This window comes from Lepidochelys olivacea (assembly GCF_965140295.1).
Source record: "Lepidochelys olivacea isolate rLepOli2 genome assembly, chromosome: 15".
Classification (NCBI taxonomy): Eukaryota; Metazoa; Chordata; order Testudines; family Cheloniidae; genus Lepidochelys; species Lepidochelys olivacea.
Genome location: NC_140425.1, coordinates 21160018 through 21182264, shown reverse-complemented (window position 1 = coordinate 21182264; position 22247 = coordinate 21160018). Strand labels below are relative to the sequence as shown.

The following is a 22247-nucleotide window of genomic DNA, read 5'->3' as shown; positions in this document are numbered from 1 at the left end:
AGAATATTTTGAGTGCAAGTACTCCAGCCATGCCCCTTCTACCTGGGCCATGTCCCCACATCCCCCTCCCCTTATACAAGCTCTGAGTAGCAGGGGGCTTTGGGCCAGTATATCCACTTCTGGGGATTCCCCTTTAGCAGAATGCCCAGGTAACTGGCTTTCTGGCTATGGATCAGAGCAGCCAGAGGGGATGGGGGCAAGGATCTGCCCCGGGTATCCACATATGTATTTGCAGTCTTGGACCCTAACAGTTCCATCTGTTTTGCAGAGATTTTTAGCCCTGCAGGCTGACTTCCGTTGATTAGCATTGAGTTCCTGTAAAGAAGAAGAACATTTATTGAGGATAGGTGGAATTTTACAGAAGAACTGTTTGGTGAAATTATTGCACGATTCTAATTGAAAGCTCCATTTAAGAATTAATGGTAATGGCCTCCCTCTTAACCAGTCCTCTCCACTTATTCCTGCCACAGAAGTAGTATCAGCTCACACTAAAGAAACTCTTATGGGGAATGGGTCAATAGAAAATGTCTGGCCTGCACTAATATATTTCAGCACCTAACAGGCAAAAAAGTAGCAATTAAGCACAGCACAATTTGAATAATTCAATAGTTAATTTGACCTGCCAGCTTTCAGCCTATTTTTTACTTCCTATAAGACTGTACTCAGTCTCCTGGGAGAGAGTTATTCTGTAAAAGCCTACACCATGGTGCAGTGCAATATAATGGAAAACAGCATGCACAAAGGGAATAAAAACTATTTAAAGGGAAATATTTTTATTTTCTGAAAGTGATGAGCCACCTATGCTTAATAAAAGTGACTTTCTATAAATCAACCTGCCGAGTCACTGTGCAGAAGGTAAACCAGCTCTGTGCTGGCCATATCGAAGATAAGCAATTAAAGATAGTCTATGCTGAGTTTTTCGGTTATGAGTTTGCATGTAATGTTCACATTTATCAACCAATGACTCAATCCACTGGGACTCTTTAGTTCCATTCAAAACCAGTCATTAGAACAACAAACCACCATTAATGGTGTTTTATTTACTCCACAGTACAGCAATACTGATTCACCACAACCCAGTAGTTTGATGCAGCCCTGAGCAATAATGATACAGAGACAGAGGGATGGGCTTGTAGTTAAGGCACTGGACTGGGATTCAAGAGGTGCGGGTCCAACTCCCAGCTCTGCCACAGATTTTCGGTGCGAGTCTGGGTTAGTCACAATTTCCCAGTTCCCCCATTGGGAACTTCCTGGGGTGCTGTATGGATATCTGTGAGGAGCTTAGACATTGCAGTGGTGATCAGAATAGAGAAGTCCATAAACAACAAATGACTGTGAAGAGCTAAAGGTTTTCAGATCCTGCAGCTGACTCTGTAGTTGGAAATATGGATATCACTGCTGTGACCCAGGAAACTATCAACCTGCACTGCTGTCTCAGAGAAGCTTAGTGGTCACTCAACAGCCTCAGAGAGAAATTGAACCTTCTGTTCATTGCCCATTTTCAGGCTGGCTCCACCCTAATAATGATAATAACCTATCAACTCAAGGATAACTAGAATATGTAATTGCTTTGAGTTCCTACAGAAAGATTGTAGATTCAAAAAGTAGTTGTCAATGGTTCACTGTCAAACTGGGAGGGCATACCGAGTGGAGTACCACAGGGGTCAGTCCTAGGTCTGGTACTATTAAATAGTTTAATTAATGACGTGGATAATGGAGTGGACAGCATACTTATAAAATCTGCAAATTATACCAACCTGGGAGGTATTGCAAGCATTTTGGAGAACAGCATTCCAATTCAAAAGGATCTTGACAAATTGGAGAATTGGTCTGATTTCAGCAAGATGAAATTCAGTAAAGTTAAGAGCAAAGTACATTTAGGAAGGAAAAAGCAAATGCATAACTACAACATGGGGAATAACTGGCTAGGTGGTCATGCTGCTAAAAGGGATCTGGGGGGTGTAACGGATCACAAATTGAATATGAATCTACGATGTTGTGAAAAAGGCTAATATAATTCTGGGGTGTATTAACAGGAGTGTTGTATGCAAGACAGGGGAGATAATTGTCCCACTCTACTTGGCAGTGGTGAGGCCTCAGCTGGAATCATCTGTCCAATTCGGGCACCACACTTTAGGAAGGATGTGGATAAAATTGGAGAGAGTCGAGCGGAGAGCAACAAAAATGATAAAAGGTTTAGAAAACCAGATCTATGAAGAAAGATTAAAAAAACTGGAAATGTTTAGTCTTCAGAAAAGAAGATTGAGGGGGAACCTGATAACAGTTTTCAAATATGTTAAGGGCTGTTATAAAGAGAACAGTGATCCATTGTTCTCTATGTCCACTGAAGGTACGACAAGAAGTAATCAGCTTAATCCGCAGCAAGCAAGATTTAGGTTACATATTAGGAAAAGCTTTCTAACTATAAAGGTAGCTAAACTCTGGATTAGGGTTGTGGAATCCACATCACTGGAGGTTTTTAAGAACAGGTTGGACAAACACCTGTGAGGGATGTCTAAGCTTACTTGGTCCTGTCTCAGCACAGGGGGCTTCATCAGATGACCTTTCAAGGTCCCTACGTTTTCATAATTCTATGATGTTTGCAACTACAGTAACCACATACTATACAGACTCGATGGTGACAACGAAGATGTAAAAGAGGCCCAGAGGCAAATAACACTGCTCTGTTTTAAGGCCAAATATTCATTTCAAGTACTAACATCATGAATGACTTGCTTTCCTTTAAAATACACAACACCACTTTTTCATTTTGTTTGATTAGGGAAACTGTTTAAACATATGAGATCATTTATGTTCAATATGAAAGTTACAGTCTCACCATCTCTCTCCTGATTAATATAGAAGACTTGCCTTCAAAATCCCTGGCTAACCCAGCTGAATCAAACTGACTCTCACCTCTGCTCTATTTTGATGACATTCAGGGACCAACCTGGAGTGATTAAGTCCTAGTGTACATTTACTATCTCAGTCTTGCATCCTCTGAGTGTCAACAGAAGAGACTGGAATTTACTTAACACTCGCCAAAAATATTGATATTCGCTTGAAAATAAAATCTGTCCACATAACTTCAGTCTCTTTTCCTTTCAGTGCTATTCTGTTAATATTATGCGGGACCATTTAGCAACCAGTTGCCATGTCCTTGTGTCTATTGAGGACATGACGGACTGTCTCATAACATGTAAGGTAGCAAGGCTTGATTAATAAGCCAGAGAAACACACAAGGGGCCAGTTCCTCAGCTGGTGTAAATCACGGTTGCTCCACTGAAGCTATTTATATCTACTGAAGACTGGGCCAGAATGGGGACAATAACACAGGGTAAAGTTGTGAAGGGAAAAGACGACCAACTGAGAATAAATTAAAAGAAACCTTAGTTTCCTCAAATGGAAAGCAGCAATGTGTCTCCAACAACTGGATGAAGAGAGATCCGAGAGGATCATCAGGCTTCCAAATATTTGCCCCATATTGTTCTCCATGATTTTGAAACCTCTGGCCATATTCAGCCTTGACGTATGCTGGTGGAATTCTACTGAAGTCAAGAGACCTGCACCCACTTCCACCAAGGCTGAACCTGGCCCTTCATCACTAAGGGGAAATTTTGTACTCTTTTCCCCCTTTATGTTCTCATTGTGGTGTGGTTTCTTTACATTTGTGCACCAGTCTATCTTTCAGAGTGATACTTGGAAGACTCTCCTTTGTCAGTCACAAGCTGACTGCATTACAGATACACCACTCGCTGGTTACACCACAAACTGAGCACAAAGCCGGAGCATTTTTCCCCACAGGAAAAGCCACGTTTTCTGTTCAGTCGCCTCAAAAAGACAAGGTATGCAGGGCTCAATGGAACCAACTCACTTGCCATCTGAATATATTATTATAGATTTGCAATCTGGAAAAAGTAGTTCCTACAGGATCAGAACTTTAATGAGAGAATGTAGATGGGGTAGTGCCTTGCTCTGGCACGTGGAAGATTTAGGATTGAATCCCAGGGCTGGAATCTCCCATTCCTTGTCCTGATAAGGGGTGGGAGTAACACACAAAGTATTTAACAGTAACACCGTTTGAAAAATGAAGCAGGAGGATAAATAAGCTCCTGTCAATCTAAGTCCATATCGGCTGGAATGGGAAAAGCAACGGGAGTGGCCACTACATGAGGCCTTAAAGGTGGGTACTACAAAGATGAGAGGAAACAGGGAGAGCAGAAATTCAGTGGTGGAGATGGTTTTAGACACACCCAAGATTTGAGGGGGAGCAGGAATAGGAGAAAGATAAAGTAGCAGTGTTGTTGCCCTCCACTTGTGCCTCTGAAGCAAAGGGATACATTATCCTTTTGATGCATTTGCTACTCTGATTGGTTTAGACTCTGCAGCGACTGCATGAGCAGCGCTCTCACAAAAGGGGGTGATGCTCTCAAAGCAGCTGCAGATTCAGGCTCAGTGGTAACAATGGGAGTTAAGCAATGTGTTGAGAGGAGCGCATACCAGAATGGGTGTGCTGTTCCATAAAGGCTTTTAAATGGTATACACATAGTCTCATTTACTGTATTAAGTTCTGTCCATGCTGACCTTGATCCTCCATGACATTATTATAAAACAACAACCTTTAAGAAAAGAAAACAACAACCCCCTCTTACTGTGTAGTTACCCCACCTAGCTTTTACACAGCTGTTCACAGCAGTAGATCTCAAAGTCGTGTGGCAAATTGCCGACACTACTATGTGGGTCTCGCGCTTTCTCTTCTTGAGGGGGGTTCAGGGCTCCGTTTCTTGTCCCTGAACTGGGGTACTAACTGCCCCACTGGTGTCCTAGAGGAGGGGAGTGGAAAGGGAGGGACCCAGGCCTGCCCTCTACTCCGGGTCCCAGCCCAGGGGTCCTAGGGATAGCAGTAAACCACTTGAACTAACGGTTCCTTCCCCAGGCTACTTCCCTCTCCTGCCTTTCAGCTTGTCGGGCTTCCTGCCCTCCCTCTGCACAAACCAGGTGTCCCTTTACCTAGGGTCTTGGTCTTCTTAGCCCACCGCAGCATTTCTCCAAACTCTCCTCTGTTTCCTTCCAAACTGCTCTTTGCTCCAACACCAATCCACTCTGCTTCAACTACTCCTCTTGTCTGATTGAAGCAGGGGGGTTTTATCATGTGACTGGCTTCAGGTGCTCTAATTGGCTTCAGGTGCTTTAATCAATCTATAGCAAACTTTCTTCCCTCTACAAGGAATAAGGCTCCCTTCTAACACTCTCCTGCTGCCCTCTGGCCATGCTGTATCTCAGTCCTTACAAAGGAGGTCAGCATCATTTTCCTCACTGTATAGAAAGGGAAACGGAGGATCAGATAGGCCAAGTGCCAGGACCAGAACCCAGACCTCTGCCCGGTTCAGTAGCCAGCCAACATGGCCTCCCACTGACAACCAACATCACTTGAAGTGACACTGTATCTGCTGGTTAAAAAACAAAGCATGAGCTACTGTAACATTGTTACCACAGGCACAGGAATCACCCCCTCCAGTGTAATTGTAGAGTCTGGTGTGAAATAGTCCAGGCAAAGTCCCATCAGCTGCAGTGCGGCAGAACTTATTTTATCTCAGCTTTTATAAAGACTTGCGAGATGCAAACTGTCAAGGTTCCTTCCCCACTCTGAACTCTAGGGTACAGATGTGGGGACCTGCATGAAAGACCCCCTAAGCTTATTCTTACTAGCTTAGGTTAAAAACTTCCTCAAAGTACAAACTTTGCCTTGTCCTTGAAGCCTATGCTGCCACCACCAAGCGTATTAAACAAAGAACAGCAAAAGAGCCCAAAATATCCTCCCAAAATATCCCCCCAAGCCCTACACCCCCTTTCCTGGGGAAGGCTTGATAAAAATCCTCACCAATTTACATAGGTGAACACAGACCCAAACCCTTGGATCTTAAGAACAATGAAAAAGCAATCAGGTTCTTAAAAGAAGAATTTTAATTGAAGAAAAAGTAAAAGAATCACCTCTGTAAAATCAGGATGGTAAATACCTTACAGGGTAATCAGATTCAAAACATAGAGAATCCCTCTAGGCAAAACCTTAAGTTACAAAAAGACACAAAAACAGGAATCTACATTCCATTCAGCACAGCTATTTTAACAGCCATTAAACAAAAGAAAATCTAATGCATTTCTAGCTAGATTGCTTACTAACTTTTTACAGGAGTTATGAAGAGCATTCCTGATCTGTTCCCGGCAAAAGCATCACCCAGACAGACAGACCCTTTGTTCCCCCACCCCCGTTCTCCAGCTTTGAAAGTATCTTGTCTCCTCATTGGTCATTTTGGTCAGGTGCCAGCGAGGTTATCTTAGCTTCTTAACCCTTTACAGGTGAAAGGGTTTTGCCTCTGGCCAGGAGGGATTTTATAGTTCTGTATACAGAAAGGTGGTTACCCTTCCCTTTATATTTATGACACAAACATATCAACAAAAATACTTGCCCCCCCAAATCCATAGGGCCTTTGCTGTCAAGCATCCCCCAGAGAATACTCCTTGGCTATACCTAGAGCTACTTTTTGGGTTTGTTTTTTTTTAAACTTCCTCCCAGACTCCCAAAGCAAATACACTTCACTGCACAGTGGTGTTTCCTAATCTACAATTAATTCCTTCTTTTTTGTTTTGGAAAGACATTCACGCTATATGTACCAGCTGTCCTTTTTCAGCTGAGTGTAGATATTAGTCCATTCAGACCTACTTCCACAGTGCTCCCTATTGGGAAATTCATTAACATATCGATTATTTTCTTAATAAACTCATTCCCGTTGCCAAATTGTGTTCTTTTAAAAGAAACACACTGTAAGGTCCAGTGCAACTTATGCCAAAATAGCGTTTTCTGCTTTTGTGCTCTCTCTGCTGGTTCTTCAGGAGTTATACCACAACAGATATTGGTGTAATCTGGCTTGATCCCACTGAAGTGAATGGAGCTTCAAAGATTTACCCCACCTGAGGATCTAGCCCATTAAACTCAGAGCCGTGCTCACATCATCAGTGTTGCTGGTTTGGAAAGCAAACAAAAAGCGGCATACTGATTTCAAGATGCATTAGAAGCACAGGGAATAATTCAATTTTCCCCCCAAACGTAAATGCAAGAAAATATATAGAAAAAATCATGTTTATATTCAAGCTTCTGGAAGGAAATTACAAACAATGGAGAGTAAACAAAACAAAACAAAACTGAAAGTACACAACAATTTATTTTTAAAATGTCCTTGAGCACAGAACTTGCTTAATGGTTTTTCGCCATTTGCTCACTTCAGGGATCTCAGATTGATTTCCATGCAAATTGCTTCCCTGTACGTTGAACTGCACAGGAGCTAGAATGACAGTCCTTAATGGATCTGGCAGCCATTGCAGGAGACTTCAACACCCTAACGTTGCAACAACCAAGAACATTATTCAAAGTAAATTGCTAATGCTCCCAAGCCTAAAGCGAGCTCATCACTGGAATTCTTTGGCTCCCATCACCGAGAAAATCTCATTTACAGGCTTTGGGAACGTAGCTTACAGTGTAATAGTGCTGCTGTTTCCCTGTGGGAAATCCAGCATGTAAAGACATCCATGTTGCCACCACAATGCCTTACCAGCCAGTGTTGAACTCAACATGAGCATCGAAGAAACCAACAATCGGAGAAGTTGCTGCTTTCCAGCCTTGGATTCTGGCTCGAATCAGTCCTTCCCGTTTATTATTGCGTACTATCTTCACCAGGCCTGGGTATCGCTTATTGACATACTGGTCCAGATTAAACTTCAGCTCAACTGTAAAAAAGACACACACCACACGCTCTCAAAAGAGATTTCCACTGAGCATATATAGCTGCCACATAACATTTTATTTAAATATGATTTACCCTGGAACAAACATTTTTAAGCCCATGAACACAAAAACAATTCTGAGGCTGAGACTTTCCGGAACAATTGGCCACATTCCAAGAGGTGCTAGGCACGTGCAGCTTCCACTGATGTATATGGGCCCCGTTCTAAGGTCGTGGCTTGGCCCAAAGTAGGTTCTGAGTTACAGTGATGTAAACCCAGAGTAATCCCATGCAAATCAATGGTGTTACTCTGGACTAATATCAGATTTTATACACTAACTTTTATAGGCATTTTGCCTTAATAAGACCCTCAGTACTGGGCCACTTGGGAATTTGCAGATGACTCAGCACTGCTCAGGATTTTGTCCAATGTTTAGACAACATCAAGTTTCAATTAGTTTCAAAATAAAGATTACTGTACAAGTCCCCTAACAACTTCTGACATGCTAAGGTCAGTCTCTGTGAGCCTGAGTCTGATCACCCATCAGCGCAACTCAACTGTCATCAGTGTCATCAGTGGTGTAAATCCACTCTTGATTTACACCAGTCAACAAGAGTCTTTCCATTGACTTCAATATGCTTTAGACTGGGCCCTAAGAAAGATCAGAAGCAGGCCCCCTGAGTTTAAGGGTTTGCAATTAAATGTAATTCAGAAGCCCTCCCCCGCATTACCATCACCTTAAAACGGAATCTGATACTGTATATCTAAACAGATCCCTTCCCGTCTGTGTCACTTTCCAGTCATTCACCTACATGTGATTCAGAACTCATCAGCCATGCTACTCGCCTTCACTTCAGTACATTTATAAATGGACTCTGATTATGAATAAAGATCTTTGTACTTTAAAAAGTTCAGCCTGGTCTATTATTGTAATTACTACGCTAGCTTTTATTTACAATACTTTCTTTTTTAAAATGCTAGATAAACTTGTAGTGGCTTATGTGATATTAGAGTCCTCCATTCTCATGGCTTACGTTAGAGAAAGGAACAATTACCAGCCAAATCAAAGGATCTGGTTAATCTTCAGTAGTGGGGACTAGCCACAAAAGCTGCCTCAGGGACACTGGGTCAGATTCTGCTCTCAGTTACACTCATGTATATCCCGAGTAACTCCACTAAATGATTCTTTACCTACATTGGTATAACCGAGAGCAGAATTTGACCACGTACTTTCAGGTCTATATGGACTTATTAGTGTGGTGGTGGTTTTTTGTTTTTGGTTTTGTGGTTTTTTTTGTTTTGTTTTGTTTCTCTTTTGAGGTTCCTGAGAAAGAGAAGTGTCAGAATACAGGAAGGTTCAAATTGCTGGGCTTCCAAGAAAATGCTACACTTCAGATCTTATTCTAAGTGGAGTTTTCTTAAGATGGGATATGCATCCTAGAGCTTGAAATAGGCAGAAATGACCTAAAACAAAACAAAACAAAAAAATGCACTATTTGCTGATTTACTCTTCTAATCTATTAAGGGAGTTACTAACCTAATTAAGCCATAATGACTGTTCACACCTCAAATATCATGCTGACCTACATTTTGAGTTTTGTCTAAGAAATTATATTAGTTAACACACATGCTATTTTTGTATTAGTTAATTATATTACTTTACCGTTAGACTGGCTTTGTGTGCATTCTTGTAGTATGATTCTTGCACTCTAATTACTAGCTGTTGAGTACCAAAAAAAAAATAAATGAAAAAGTTTCAGAACCTGAATCAGATCTCAGTTACACCAAGGTAAACTGGGAACAATTCCATTCATTCCACCGGAATTGTGTTCAATTTATCCCGGTGTAAATGAAAACAGAATATAACCTTAAAGAGAGTCAGCAGCTCTGATTTCCTTGTAAGTAGAATTGCTTTATTTAATCTTCTGAGCTAATAATCGACACATTGTCCTGAATCTGGAAGTGTGGGGGATCAAATAAACTGTCTGAACCTTTTTAAAAAAAAAAATAGACAACTTCGGTGACGGTTTATTTTCTATCAAGAATTTTAGGCAAGAGACTAAAATATATTAGGTTCTACTGTATGGCCTTTACTCATGTTAATTAAGTTGTTACACACGTGAGTTGTCTCAATGAAGTCAATGGGACTCCGCACACGAGTAGCTTCTCGCCAGCGTGACTAAGTTTTGTATACCTGGAGTTGCTGGGCCAGATCCACCACTGACACACACTGGGTCATAGCTAAGGGATTTACATCCTCTGAGGATCTTGGCCATTACCTACAAATCTGTAGTTAGGTTTCTGATGTTCCTTCTCTCAGCTATTTCAGATGTGTTCAGATTAGGCTTGTTCCATTCCAACCTCAGAAAAGTACATTTAAATTAGAAGTAACTAAATTATTTCAATTAAAAATTTAATCTCATTACAATACACAGGATAAAACACTTAAGAGAAAAAAAGCAGGCTTTAATGACATTCACCGTTATCACTGTTGTCATCCACCAGAATTATCTCCTTGAGCAAATGGGATGGGGTATGGTTCACAACACTGTGCACTGAGCGCAAGATGACAGACAGAGCCTCGTTTACAAAAATAAAGACCACCGAGATCTGGGGCAGGTCATCGGAATAGGTCATCTGTTTGCACCTGGAGAGAATAAGGTGAGAACTAGAACCCAGTAAGAGACAGATATTAAACATGCAGAAGATTGGATTTCATCTCTCTCCTCCCCAGCATTTGGACACAGAGTACTTGTTCATTCTGATCTATTATAATGAACGGCATTCCCCCAGGTACACACTATTTGGGTACAAATGAAAACCATTTTAGCCCTGAAGAAAAATCACCTAGTTAAGTGCTGCTAACATTTAATCACCTTAATGACAACAGAACCATATATTTGCATATATGCCTGCACATAGGCAGAATTTGTAGAGGATTTTAGTTGCAGCAAGGTTAAAATTGTCTCATACAAAATGAAATGCTGTACAGCCTTTATATGTTTTATTCTAAGAGTCCAGAAATAGGTGAAAACAAGACATTAAGGATTATGGCTCGCTTCTGCTCATGAAGTCAATTGACTTAAAAGGAAGTTGGATCAAGCCCCATATTTTCAAGTGGCCTAAAAGTAGATCTCAAAATTATACAGAATATTTTTCATGTGAACCCCATTTATACCCAAGCCAGCACCACATTTTCCCATGCAAACAAGAATTTGCACCCACAAGTGTTATTTATGCAGCTGTCCGGCTTGCAAACAAATGGATGTATTTACAAAACATATCTCCACAATTTGTGAGACCATATTTACAAATCAGTCTCTACATGAAGTTTTGGATAAAGCAAAGAGAAAGCCTGGAATAAATACTGGCTTATTCCTGCCCTCCACAGACCATTCTCTCATTTCTTCTGCAGTTGCTATGCTCATTTTTATAGACTACAGAGACCTATGCTGTGGATGAATTGTCTATACCAGCACAGTGAGTTCATGCAAGACAAGGTTATTGCTGTGAATTAAACTCGTTGCTTCTGTTGAAGATACAGAAATAAAGTACTTTGGTAGGATCGGAAAATGTGTGAATTTTTGCAAAAGGTGCAAAGCCTCTCCCGCAGCTACTTGAAAATACATGCTAGCGCAGGTGGTCTGCTGCATGAGTTCCCTAAGGCACACTCTTCGGAACGCTGTGCACTCCCTTTTTGTGCACTGGTATCAGTGATGATGTCAGTCAGGGAAGAAAACAGAAGTGCATCTAATACAGTGCAAGAAATGCAACAAAATACAATGCTTCCTAAACCTTCAAGTCAAAAGGACCAAATATTCATCCATATGTCCACCCCATGCAAATCAGTGGGTTGGACAGTGATTATTTGGAGTTATCGGGTGACAGCATTGCAAATGGCCTTTAGGTCTCTTTATCTCATGGATCGGTATTAGAACTTGGAAAAATATTTATTTTCAGCTGTGATAGAGTGTTGGGTTTTTAATGAAGTCTGTCCTCCTGGCCTGAATCTGTTCTGCCCTAGTGCCTCTCTCTCTCTCTCGAAGGTGTGGGTGCTTCACACAGCAGGTGAGCAGCACAGCCAGGAATAGCATCTGTGTCTCCCAGTCAGCGCCCCTTCTACTGTACATGCTGCCTCATTTTACTGAAAATCTCTCTCACTAACATGGACATTAACTTAAAAAATTACCTATATGTTCTCACAGCCAAAATTCACTCTCAATTATCATAGCAATTACGGAGCCTATCCTCTAAAATACTGTTAATGATACCATAGAAAATGACTTTTCCTGCTCTTGTCAAACTTTTTGACCTCTTTGCTCATCACTTCGGTATAATGATGACTTCTTTCCCCACCATTAGCAGTTAGTTTTTTGGGGATGACAGTGGTTTGACTGCTGGGTAACCTCTGGAAATCTGCTATGAATTTAAAAAACGAGCTGTTACTCATAATTTCTACTCATCCCAACTCCATTTTCTGAGAGACGGTGTGGCTGTGTCATTGATTACACATCAATGACGGTGCGGCTGTGTCATTGATTATATTGAAGCTACTTACAGCCCACTTGCCAGTGATCTGTGCTATATAGAAGACCACTGGGCATAGCTTTTGTGTAAGAAGCATGCTGGTGTTGTCTAAAAGTAACTTGGACAAGAGCAGAATATTGCAAGAGCTGTGAAAGTTCTACTAGTTAAAGCCGCCTTTCTTTGGGCCCAGTTCTCCTTCCACTCATACCAGCATATGTCAGAAGTCAATCAGGATCATTATTTTAAAATGCAGCAGCACACAGGGTCACCAGCTAGAAAGTATGAAATATGCTGGATTTCCCACTATGGGGTAGGGGATCCTGCACGCACCTTGAAGGATTTCACGGGGTATTCAGTGAAAGCATGCAATGGAATAGCAGGACCTATAAATAAAGGTATCATGGGGTCTGATTCTGATCTTGTTTACACTGCTCCCAAATCAAGAGCAACTCCAGAATCAATTGGGTTATACAAGTGTCATGCTCACACGAGATCAGAATTAGGCCAAAAGTTCTGGATACAGGAGTAACTATGCCAGTGAGATGATGTAAAGCTAGCTTGAGAGTCATTATACGTTAATACTCATGTTAAGCCTCTGAGCAGATTCAATGTGACCTAGATGTTTCATAAACCTTAAGCAGAGTAGGACTGAGCTGAGTGGCTTAGAGAGAAAAGATGGTGCAGTGGTTAGGGCACTAACTTAGTATGTGGGAGAGCTGGATTTAATTCTTTGCTCTGCCACAGGGTTTCTGTGTGTCTTTAGGCAAATCACAGCCTCTCTGTGCCTCAGTTCTGTAAAATGGGGATAATAGCACTTATGAGGTGCTCGGACACCACAGGAACGAGGCCATAAAGGTACTGTAGATAGAGCACTCATGAAAGTAAACTAAAAAGAGCTGTTTCTTCCCTCTGTGTCAGGCCCAAAGATTTACTGAAGATTGCACAGTATCAGAAGTTTTACTGGCCCTAAAATGGAGCAATTACTTCCCCAAGCCCCCTGGGTGAGGAAGGAAAGCTCACAAAAAAGAGGTGCCGCCAATTTGAGATTTCCCTCCTCGCTTTGAGCTACGGGCAGAGAAAGGATCTGAATGGCAGGCGAAAGCTGTGATGGGCTGCCTTGCAGGCCTGGGATGGCTTGCCATGGAAGGAGGGAGATAGAGAGGATCTGGAGAGATTACGGATAAATTGGAGAAGAGTTGTAAAATCTACAGCTAGCCCAGGAAAAGAGAGACCCCAATGAAGAGGTAACACCTTTACACGCATGCCACTCACATGGAGGGGAACCCCAAACAGAAGTGCTGCACCTTGTTCTTCACAGTGCACCTAGTGCAAGGCTCAGGCAACCTTAGCCTGGGATATTCAAATAATCTTCCTTTGCCTTCTGGTCCTGATCATTTGCTGAGCTTTTCAATAGCTGGTTTACTGATGGGCCTGAAACACCACAAGCGCCAAGCCTGTTTTTATACCCTAGCTGTCAAGTTCAGTGCCAGCTAAGATACTCGACATTTTTAATTCCACATTAAAAACAAACCCACACAATCCTAAAACAAAACCTCTCCGTTTGATCCCTCTGTTTCTCACTTGATCGGGTGCCTAAATCAATGCATTATTATCTGACAGCAATTTCTTCTGCTCACTTTTACGAGGATGTTTTCCTGTCTCAGTGCTTACTTTGTGGTGTGCAGTGGGACACTATTAAAAAAGCACTCTGTTAAGATAAAATTGGTTTCTGTTGAAGTGAATCATTGCTGTCAATTCAAATACTAACTTTCCTTCAATGAATTCTTTCACATCTATTAGCAGAACATTTCTGGAAAGCAGTGTTTTGCCTCAAAATGAAAAGACCAATCTAACATACTAGAAAATCTTCTCACTTTACGATGGCTCTTGCATTGCATGTTCTTCAGAAGTAGCTAGACGGACTAAGATAAAGCGGTCAAATTCCAGAATCTAAGTTGGGTCATGAAATTTTATTTACTGGATCAAGGTCATAAGAATGAATGAAGAAACCGAGAAGATGCTGGGTAAAAATGTCAACAGGTTAATCTTTTTTTTGTAACTGTTACAGAACTTGTACAGAGGGCATTTGCAACTTTCATTTCTGGCAGCCCCAGTAAATGAATCCCCTTCCTTCTTTGAACTGTGTATGTGTTTTGGGGACACTCCCAACCCCTCGAGAGCTAGGGCATAAAGAGATGAGTATTTGGAGTGCCTACAATGCTAGCTGTATGCCCAGTTCACTGCCAAATATACAAGGAGTTGGTGTACCACAGTACTCTCTATGAATCCCTGCAGTGGAGTTGGTTACAATATGATGAATAGAAGCTACCATGAGAGGGCATGCAATTAAAACAACTGGCAACTAAACTCTGCCCTCATTAAAATCAGTGTAATCCCACCGACTCCAGAAAGGACATACCCAAGGGTAAACATTTGACTGTATGTGTGTGTGTGTGGTTATTGATTGTCTTAAAAATCAGTTCACCAGTCAGCTTCATTATGGACTTTAACAAAGGCTGATACTAAATTAGCATCACAAGCCAAAATCCTGAGCCATTATCTGGACTCTCAATTTCCCGCAAGGAACAGAATCATACACTTTACTATGAGCAACATTTTTCCTCAAAGGTAGATTAGCATGGAGCATGGCTTTAACTTGAGACCAGCGATTCCAAATAAAGTGGATATATTTGTTGTTACTGTGGCTAAGCACTGCTCTGAAGTGTCTAGAAATGGCTAAAACCCGGTATGTGAATTTCTTCTCCTTGCACCTGTCATAGACCCAATATTCCCCAAATCCCCAGACAGCATGCTTTTGTAAAACTGAGGATGAATGCTAGGGGGTATTCTCTGTGCTGGTTATTCCAAAACCCAGGTTAGGAACCCACTGGGGATTTTCTCTTTATGTTACACGGAGCTCAACGTCTGAATATTTTTCTCCGCAGAAATAATTTTCATGCAATGACCCCTCCTATTATGCCAGTTCCCCAACATACCAACTTTCTTCCAATCTCCAGAGCAGTGGTGCCCAAACTTTACCTCTTGCTCCCCCACTTACCATGAAAGGAATATGTCCATGCCACCCCTGGGCCGGGGGCCCGAGCCGCGGCCCAGGGGCAGAGCTGAGGGCCGGAGCCAGGGCTGGGGACCTGTGACCAGGAGCCGGGCAAGGGGCAGGGCTGGAGCACAGCTGGTGGAAGAGTGGGGTTGGGTGGCACTCCCTCCCCGACTCACATGGGGCTGGCCCAGGCCCCACCGTGCCCCCCGGACATTCCTCTGTGCCCCCTGACAGAGTCACGCCCCACAGTTTGGGGACCACTGCTCTAGAATCTAACCATGAGCATTGTCTATTCAGCTGCAGACACATATGCAGGCTGTTTGCTTTACAGACCAACTTCATAGGAATAACAGAAACTTTAACAAAAAACTAGAACACATTAAAAATCAGGCCAATCAGAAAGTAAATGGTCATTGGTGGCACGTCAACAACTTCATTTACACCCTGTATACTCCAAAGCAAAAAAGGAGAAGGAAAGCTTCCTTTATGTAAGGGGACTGTTGCCTCCTTACTAACATTCAGTGCGTTTAGTTACTAACATTCAGGGTGTTTTAGTTGCTAGCTCCCAGTACTAAAAGGGGAAGGGTCTATGGGAAATCAGGACCATAAGACTGATAGTCCCCAGGAACAATGGGGAGACGCCAATGCTCCAGGTCAGCCTGAATGACAGGGCGGGCAGGCTAATCAGGGAGTCAGGAGTCCAGGGAGGTCCCATCCTCCGTGTGACCTGGATTTGCCTGGGTCAGACAGGGTGGGGCCGAACTAAGGAGAAAGCAGGGGCCCAAGCTAAGCTGGGGAGCAGAGCTGGGCCAGAAAAGCAGCGCAGAGAGAGCAGACCCTGTCCTGGGAACAGAGCTGCATCCCCAAAGCCATTGGCACAGCCCAGAAACAGCAGACTTGCCCTGGGAGCAGAGCTGTAGCAACCAGAGCCAGAGGGGCCAGAAAAGCAGCCCAAGAAGCAGATCCGTGCTGGGAGCAGAGTCACAGAAGCAGCCTGCAGAGCAGACCTGTGCTGGGAGCAGAGCTGCAGCAACCAGAGCCAGAGGGGCCAGAGAAGCAGCCCAGGGAGCTGGAGGCAGAGCAGCAGCACAGCAGTGCAGAGACAGAGTGGAGCAGTCCGGAGCTGGGTGCGGTGAGCAGCTGGGGAAACCGAGGGGGACCCTGGGCAGCGGCCCCAGCACAGGGAGACGCCTCAGCCAAGAGGCTCTGCGGGCCAGGCTTGGATCGTAACCCCGACAGGGCGGGGGCGACACTGGGAAGAAGGGTCCTACCACTTAGAGCCTGAGAGCGTGTGGCCACCACCAGAGCAAGTGTCCAACCCACAGCATCCCTGCAGCACAGCCAGGGCCTGAGAAGGCCTGGGACTTACAAGGAACAGACTGTGAACTGCCCAGACATTCCAGAGACACTGTTTGTGAGGTTCCCTGCCACAGAGCGGGTCGATGTGTTTCCTTGAACCTTTCCCATTATTCCTTATTCTTTTTAAAATTAATTGTTGATTAAATAACTTGCATTCGCTTTAACTTGTACATAATGGTCAGTGGGTCAGAGAAGTGCCCAGTGCAGAGAGAGAGTACCCTGGAGTGGGGACACCCTAGCCCCTGGCCTAGGTAACCGCAGCAGAGTTGGGGGTCAAGCCCCCCAGGAATCTTGGGCCCAGCCTTGTTGGGGTTACGAGGACTCTGCCAGACAGGAGAGTGGAAGGGGAGTCCTCAAGGGCAGGGAGGTCACTGGGTAAAGGAAGTGGGAGCGAGGACTCAGATCCTTTCGCTAGCCCACTTCTTTAGGGTAGTGCAGAAGCCAGGAAAGTTCCCCACAATAGCAGGAGTATTCCCCCGCTTACATTTATCTGGACCTCCTTTCCCTGCTCTCTTTCGCTGCAGCTGCATTTGATCCAATCTTCTATTTTCTGTCTTCCAAATCGTTTTGAGCTACCCCATTTTCTGAATGGCTAACACCTCTGGGGATTACCAGAGAAAGAAAATCTTTCCTAGTCTCTTTCCCCCTCTCTCTGTATATCTGCTAGCATCAGAATGAGTTTTGCTTGCAGACATTAATACGCTGAGTTTCAAAATGGATTATGCAATATATTTAGAGTTTTCAGACAGCTTTACCCTCCAGGAAGAAATGCAAATGGAATTAAAGTTGCGTCATGAATCTTTGAAGTATTTAATACAGAATGTGTTCTTTCCAACGAACCAGTCGGATGGGTACTACTGTGGGTTTACCTCTTGCTTTTCCACTACAGATGAATCTAATGTACATGCAGATACTTGGCCCCTAATTTCAGCAACAAAGGGAAAAAACATCACTACTCCTCACAGAATTTTAGAAGGGATTGGATTTCATACTTTCAGGCCAATGGCAGGGTCGGGGCCAGAGGGGTGGAGAATCACTATCAAATAGCAAATGAAAAAGACAAGAAATGGAACAAAAGAACTAGCATCAATAAAGATTACTTTTAATGATTGGATATGTGCATATTTTGCCCCAAATCTAATCCCAAAGCAGTTACACACAAATGCCCCCCATTACTGCAAGTGAATTACTCATGTGCATAAACTTAAGCATGTGTTAAGTGCTTTGCTAGCCTCTGGCTGGCGGGGGAGGGAGAATGTCCGAAATGCTGAGAAAAAGGGGGAAGGAGGGAAGAAAAAGAGAGGGGAAAACAAGTGAGAAAGTTCTGCATGTAGAATCAGGAAACCATAGTAATGTAGGGCTGGAATGGAGCTTGAGAAGTCACCAAGTCCAGCCCCCTCTTCTGGGTGAGATTACCTACTCCCCCGCCACTCTTTTCCCCTCTCCCCAAAATAAAGCCCGCTCTCAGACAAGCCTGCTAACAATATGATTCTCCGTCTTTTGTCCCTTCGGAACACACGCCAGTGCCACATCCTTCGGAATGCATGTTTTTACATTTCCCCTTCAGGTTTTTGTTTGAGAGGAATATAAAAACACACATTCCAACAAGGGTATCTGCTAGTTTAGACGCAGTGATTTTGTGTGTGTATGAGATGTGGACACTCATCCAACAGGAAATGGACTGAGAACACCTGCTCATTCAATATAGGCACAAAATAAGCAGAGAGACACTTTTCAGATGCTAATACATCTGAACTGATGACCTTTGGTTTAGGAGTTAGCTCTAACTCTATTCAGCAACAAGGCTAATTATCGACAGTAGAAGTGACAATTCCAGCCCCATCCTAATTTTTCTAATAACCCTAATCAAAGATTATTATTCCTCCTGGTGGAAGGTATTGAATGCAGGGGACTGGACTAGATGAACTCTTGAGGTCCCTTCCAGTCCTATGATTCTATGATTGACTGAAGTATTCTACGACCCTCTCTTCCTGTAGAATAATGGATTTTTTTCTTGTCCTGCTGAATTAGAATGAAAGGACAAAAATAATAAACTACTGACTTCAAGATATGCTTCAGTTTTCCCCCATTGGAATGATAATATCAGAAGTTCCCACCAGTGTGAAGAAAGAGGCCCGATAACACACCTCCTCTTAAAGGAGGAGATGATTACATTTGACCTGGGGGAAGAAAGGGACATCTGAGCCTCTTCAAGAAAATTAAAAAAAAAAAATCTAGAAATATTATGTCTGGATGATTTTTTCCATATGGATAATCTTTTCAAAATCAGTATTGCCTCATAGGCCTTCACTGTCTCAAGCCACCTTAATCACTAGAGAAGAAAATCAACACATTCTTCTTTCTCCACACTTCAATTTAGTTGGGGATAGCAGATACAAGATAAGGAGCACTTTAGATCGGTAACACTAAGTCAACTTGTTATTCTAGACAGGTCCTCAGAGCCATTAGCCCAGCACTAACAATCCAAGTTCTCCCAAAATGGCAGCTGAAAATACTTTGTGCTTTTCCTACTCTGCAAACATCATTACATTCCTATCTGCTTTTTTACACTGAAGTATTTGACGACTCCACGTTGGCATCGACTGCCATGTCCAGCCAGTTTTTGGATCATTGAACCACACTAACATTTGTTCAATTAACTGAAGCTAATCTTTGTATCCTATCTCCTGATTCTTCCTTAAGAGAAAAGTCTATTACAGTGCTGAAAGAACTCAGTGTGATGTCAAAGGGATGGGGGTCTTTTGGGTCCGTCCCCCCACATCTTGGATGCAGGAGATCATTGTTCATTGTATGCATTATTCAAAGGAATCCCCCATACAGAGGTTCTCAAACTTTTTGTGCTGGTCACCTCTTTCACATAGCAAGCCTCTGAGTGCAACCCCCTAGGCATGGTGGGGCTGGGCTGTCAGCCCTGGGCATGGCCATGTGTGACACACAGGATCTTGAAGTCATACCAACCATTGCCAATACTAGACTTTCTGCTCCTCTTTTGAACTCTCCCTGGTTTTCTCAAGTATTAGTTTGCAGCCCTGCTACTCAACCAGGAACAAATCCTGCAAGCAAATGTTCAACACCCATGATCCTTCTCACTCTTCAGTGAAATCTCTCCTTCTTGAAGCCTTTCAGTGTTAATCCAGTATGGAAAGAAAAGTGTTCTAAAAAATGTGTTCACCCCTAACAATGACTGTGCATATGATGTGCCTATTCCCTTTGTCTAACTCAAACCCCAATCCTGCAAGGTGTGCCGTACAGGCAGACTTCTCTTTCCCACCTGGGGCCCCAATGGACTTTAATGGGGCTCTGGATGGATGAAAGGGTCTGAACCCACACTGCACTTTGTAAGATTTGGTTATTGGATTGTGAGCTCTTCAGACAGGGCTGTTGCTTCCTCTCCATTTACTTCATCACCCAGCACAATATGTCAGTGCTTCGTAAATAAATACCAAAAGCCAGTCAAATAAACTAATATAATCCCTTTTCCTGTATGCCTGGTGCACATCTAACTTCACACACCAATTCCATGGTCATTTCCAGAGTTCTCATTAACTGTGATGGAAAAGTCTATTGTTGTACCTGTTGGACTTTCCACCTTTTCCATTTCATATCTTTCTTTCTTTTTCTTTCTTTCGCATTCATAAAGCGAATGAGAAAACACACACATTCGTCAGCAGAACTTGAGCCAAATCTTTGTCCCTGTGCTAATCTCAGATAAAGGCTATTAAGTGAGAGGTGTCATTATTATTGATAATAATCAAACCATGAATCACATTCTAACAGAGTCACTGTCATTTTTTATGCCATTTCTATCTGAATCCATTGATTTAATGCTAGTTTTCACCTTCCCCCCCCCCCAGCAGCTCCTTCTTTCCTGACCACTTTTATTCTCAATGGTGGAAATGAATTTTTGGAGCCTAATCCCAACTGGCCAGTGCTCTGCTATAGATGCCTTTTGCAAAGGGAGTTTTGACAGACTTCTACTGGTGATAATCTGAGAGAGACTGATATGTTCAGGCTAGCTTACCTGCTGCCACATCGGACCCACTAACAAAAATAACTGTTACGTCCTAAGCATCAAACTCATTCCCCTCTGTCACAGTGTCACACACCACACTGGCGCCACCTGCTGGGCATTTCGGGAATTAGCTCAACCGCAGCAGGCTTGCCCTCAGGTGGTGGTAGCTCTCCTGTCCTCGCTTTCAGACCCGTTACGACTCCTTCCTCTCGGCATCTGCTTCGCGGCACAGCCCTCCGGCCATGTCACCATCCAGTTTCTCCCCCTTCTGAGAGACTCCTCCAACAAGAGACCAGCCATTCCTCACAGCAGCTTGACAGTCCACAGCTGGGCTGCTCCTTCAGCGGCTAGTGCGGGTGGAAGGGGGTCCTGCAAACAGCAACTTCCTGTTGCCTCTTCCTTCCAGCTCACTGTCTCTATTCTCTGGGCCACTTCCCCACATCCTCAGTTCCTTCTGCTCCTGCCTCTGGCTCCAGTTCCTTTGCCCTCTTCCTTGAGCCTGTAAGTCCTGGCAGCCTGTCAGGAGCTCTCTAGGAAGCCAGTCTTCTCCCTAGGGCTCCCTACAGCAGACTCACTCACTCTAGTCTGCAGCTTCCTTTTTATATGAGCTGGCTGGGCCCTGATTGGCTGGTCCAGCCACTGCCCTAATTGTCTGCAGCCACCACCCTAACTGTCTGTTTCCTCTGCAGCCACTCCTTTGGCTGCCTCCCTAGGCTGGTTTTAACCCTCTCAGGGCCAGTCTTGTTGGGATCAAGGAAGTGGGCAGGCGGAAGCCCGCCCACTGATAAAGGACCTCCTCCCAGACTAAGGGGAGGACCCACAGGTCCGGGATTCCAAATGATTGCGGGGGACAACTAAAGATAGAACAGGATCAAGAGTGAGGTCACAGGGTTAAATGAAGGGAACCTGACTGGGACACCAAGCAGAGAACCCCGGAAGCACCCACTGCTCCTTGAAGGTGTCAAGGGAGCCAGAGGACGCCACCCAGAGGAACTCAGCCCGGATGCGTGAATGGACTGAGGAATGGAAATAGGCCCCACAGTCACAGGAAACCCCGTTGGCCAACCTCTTCTCCCTGGTTTTGTAGATGGCCATTTTGGCCAAGACTAGGAGGAAGTTGACAAGGAGATCCTGCGACTTTGTGGGGCCACGGATAGGGAGTGCATAGACGAGAAGGTGACGGGAAAAGTGCAACCAAAAATGTAATAATATATCGAGAAGGAGCGGAATAGGGGCTGCAACCTGGCGCACGCCAGATATACGTGTGCCAGGGTCTCCCTCACACCACAAAAGGGGCAGGTGTCTGGAACAGGAGTGAACCAAGCCACGTACACACCCGTGACTGTGGCTCCATGAAGGAGCCACCAGCTGATGTCCCCGGCAGGCGTCGGGACTCTCAGGGACAGTGCAGAGTAGGCACCCTGACACACCCTCACTTTAGATGTGCAAGGTTCCCAAAATGTATTCTCTTGGGTGCTTGCCACACTCCTA

The 22247-nt window shown here is 43.7% G+C and overlaps 1 protein-coding gene across 3 annotated transcripts in view; it reads right to left on the bottom strand.

Annotated features, from left to right (window-relative positions):
- GALNT9 (polypeptide N-acetylgalactosaminyltransferase 9) overlaps positions 1-22247 on the bottom strand; it is a 225139-nt gene that overhangs the window by 137120 nt on the left and 65772 nt on the right. Inside the window, exons 3-4 of one of the 3 annotated variants that reach the window (XM_084649614.1) lie at positions 10260-10426; positions 7608-7782 (exon numbers count right to left, since the gene is read on the bottom strand). The exons of 1 other annotated variant lie outside the window; for it this stretch is intronic. In XM_084649614.1, coding sequence (XP_084505740.1) covers positions 7608-7782; positions 10260-10426 — 342 coding nt within the window. The remainder of the gene's footprint in view (positions 1-7607; positions 7783-10259; positions 10427-22247) is intronic. One more of the 3 variants, XM_084649615.1, reaches the window with a different exon arrangement.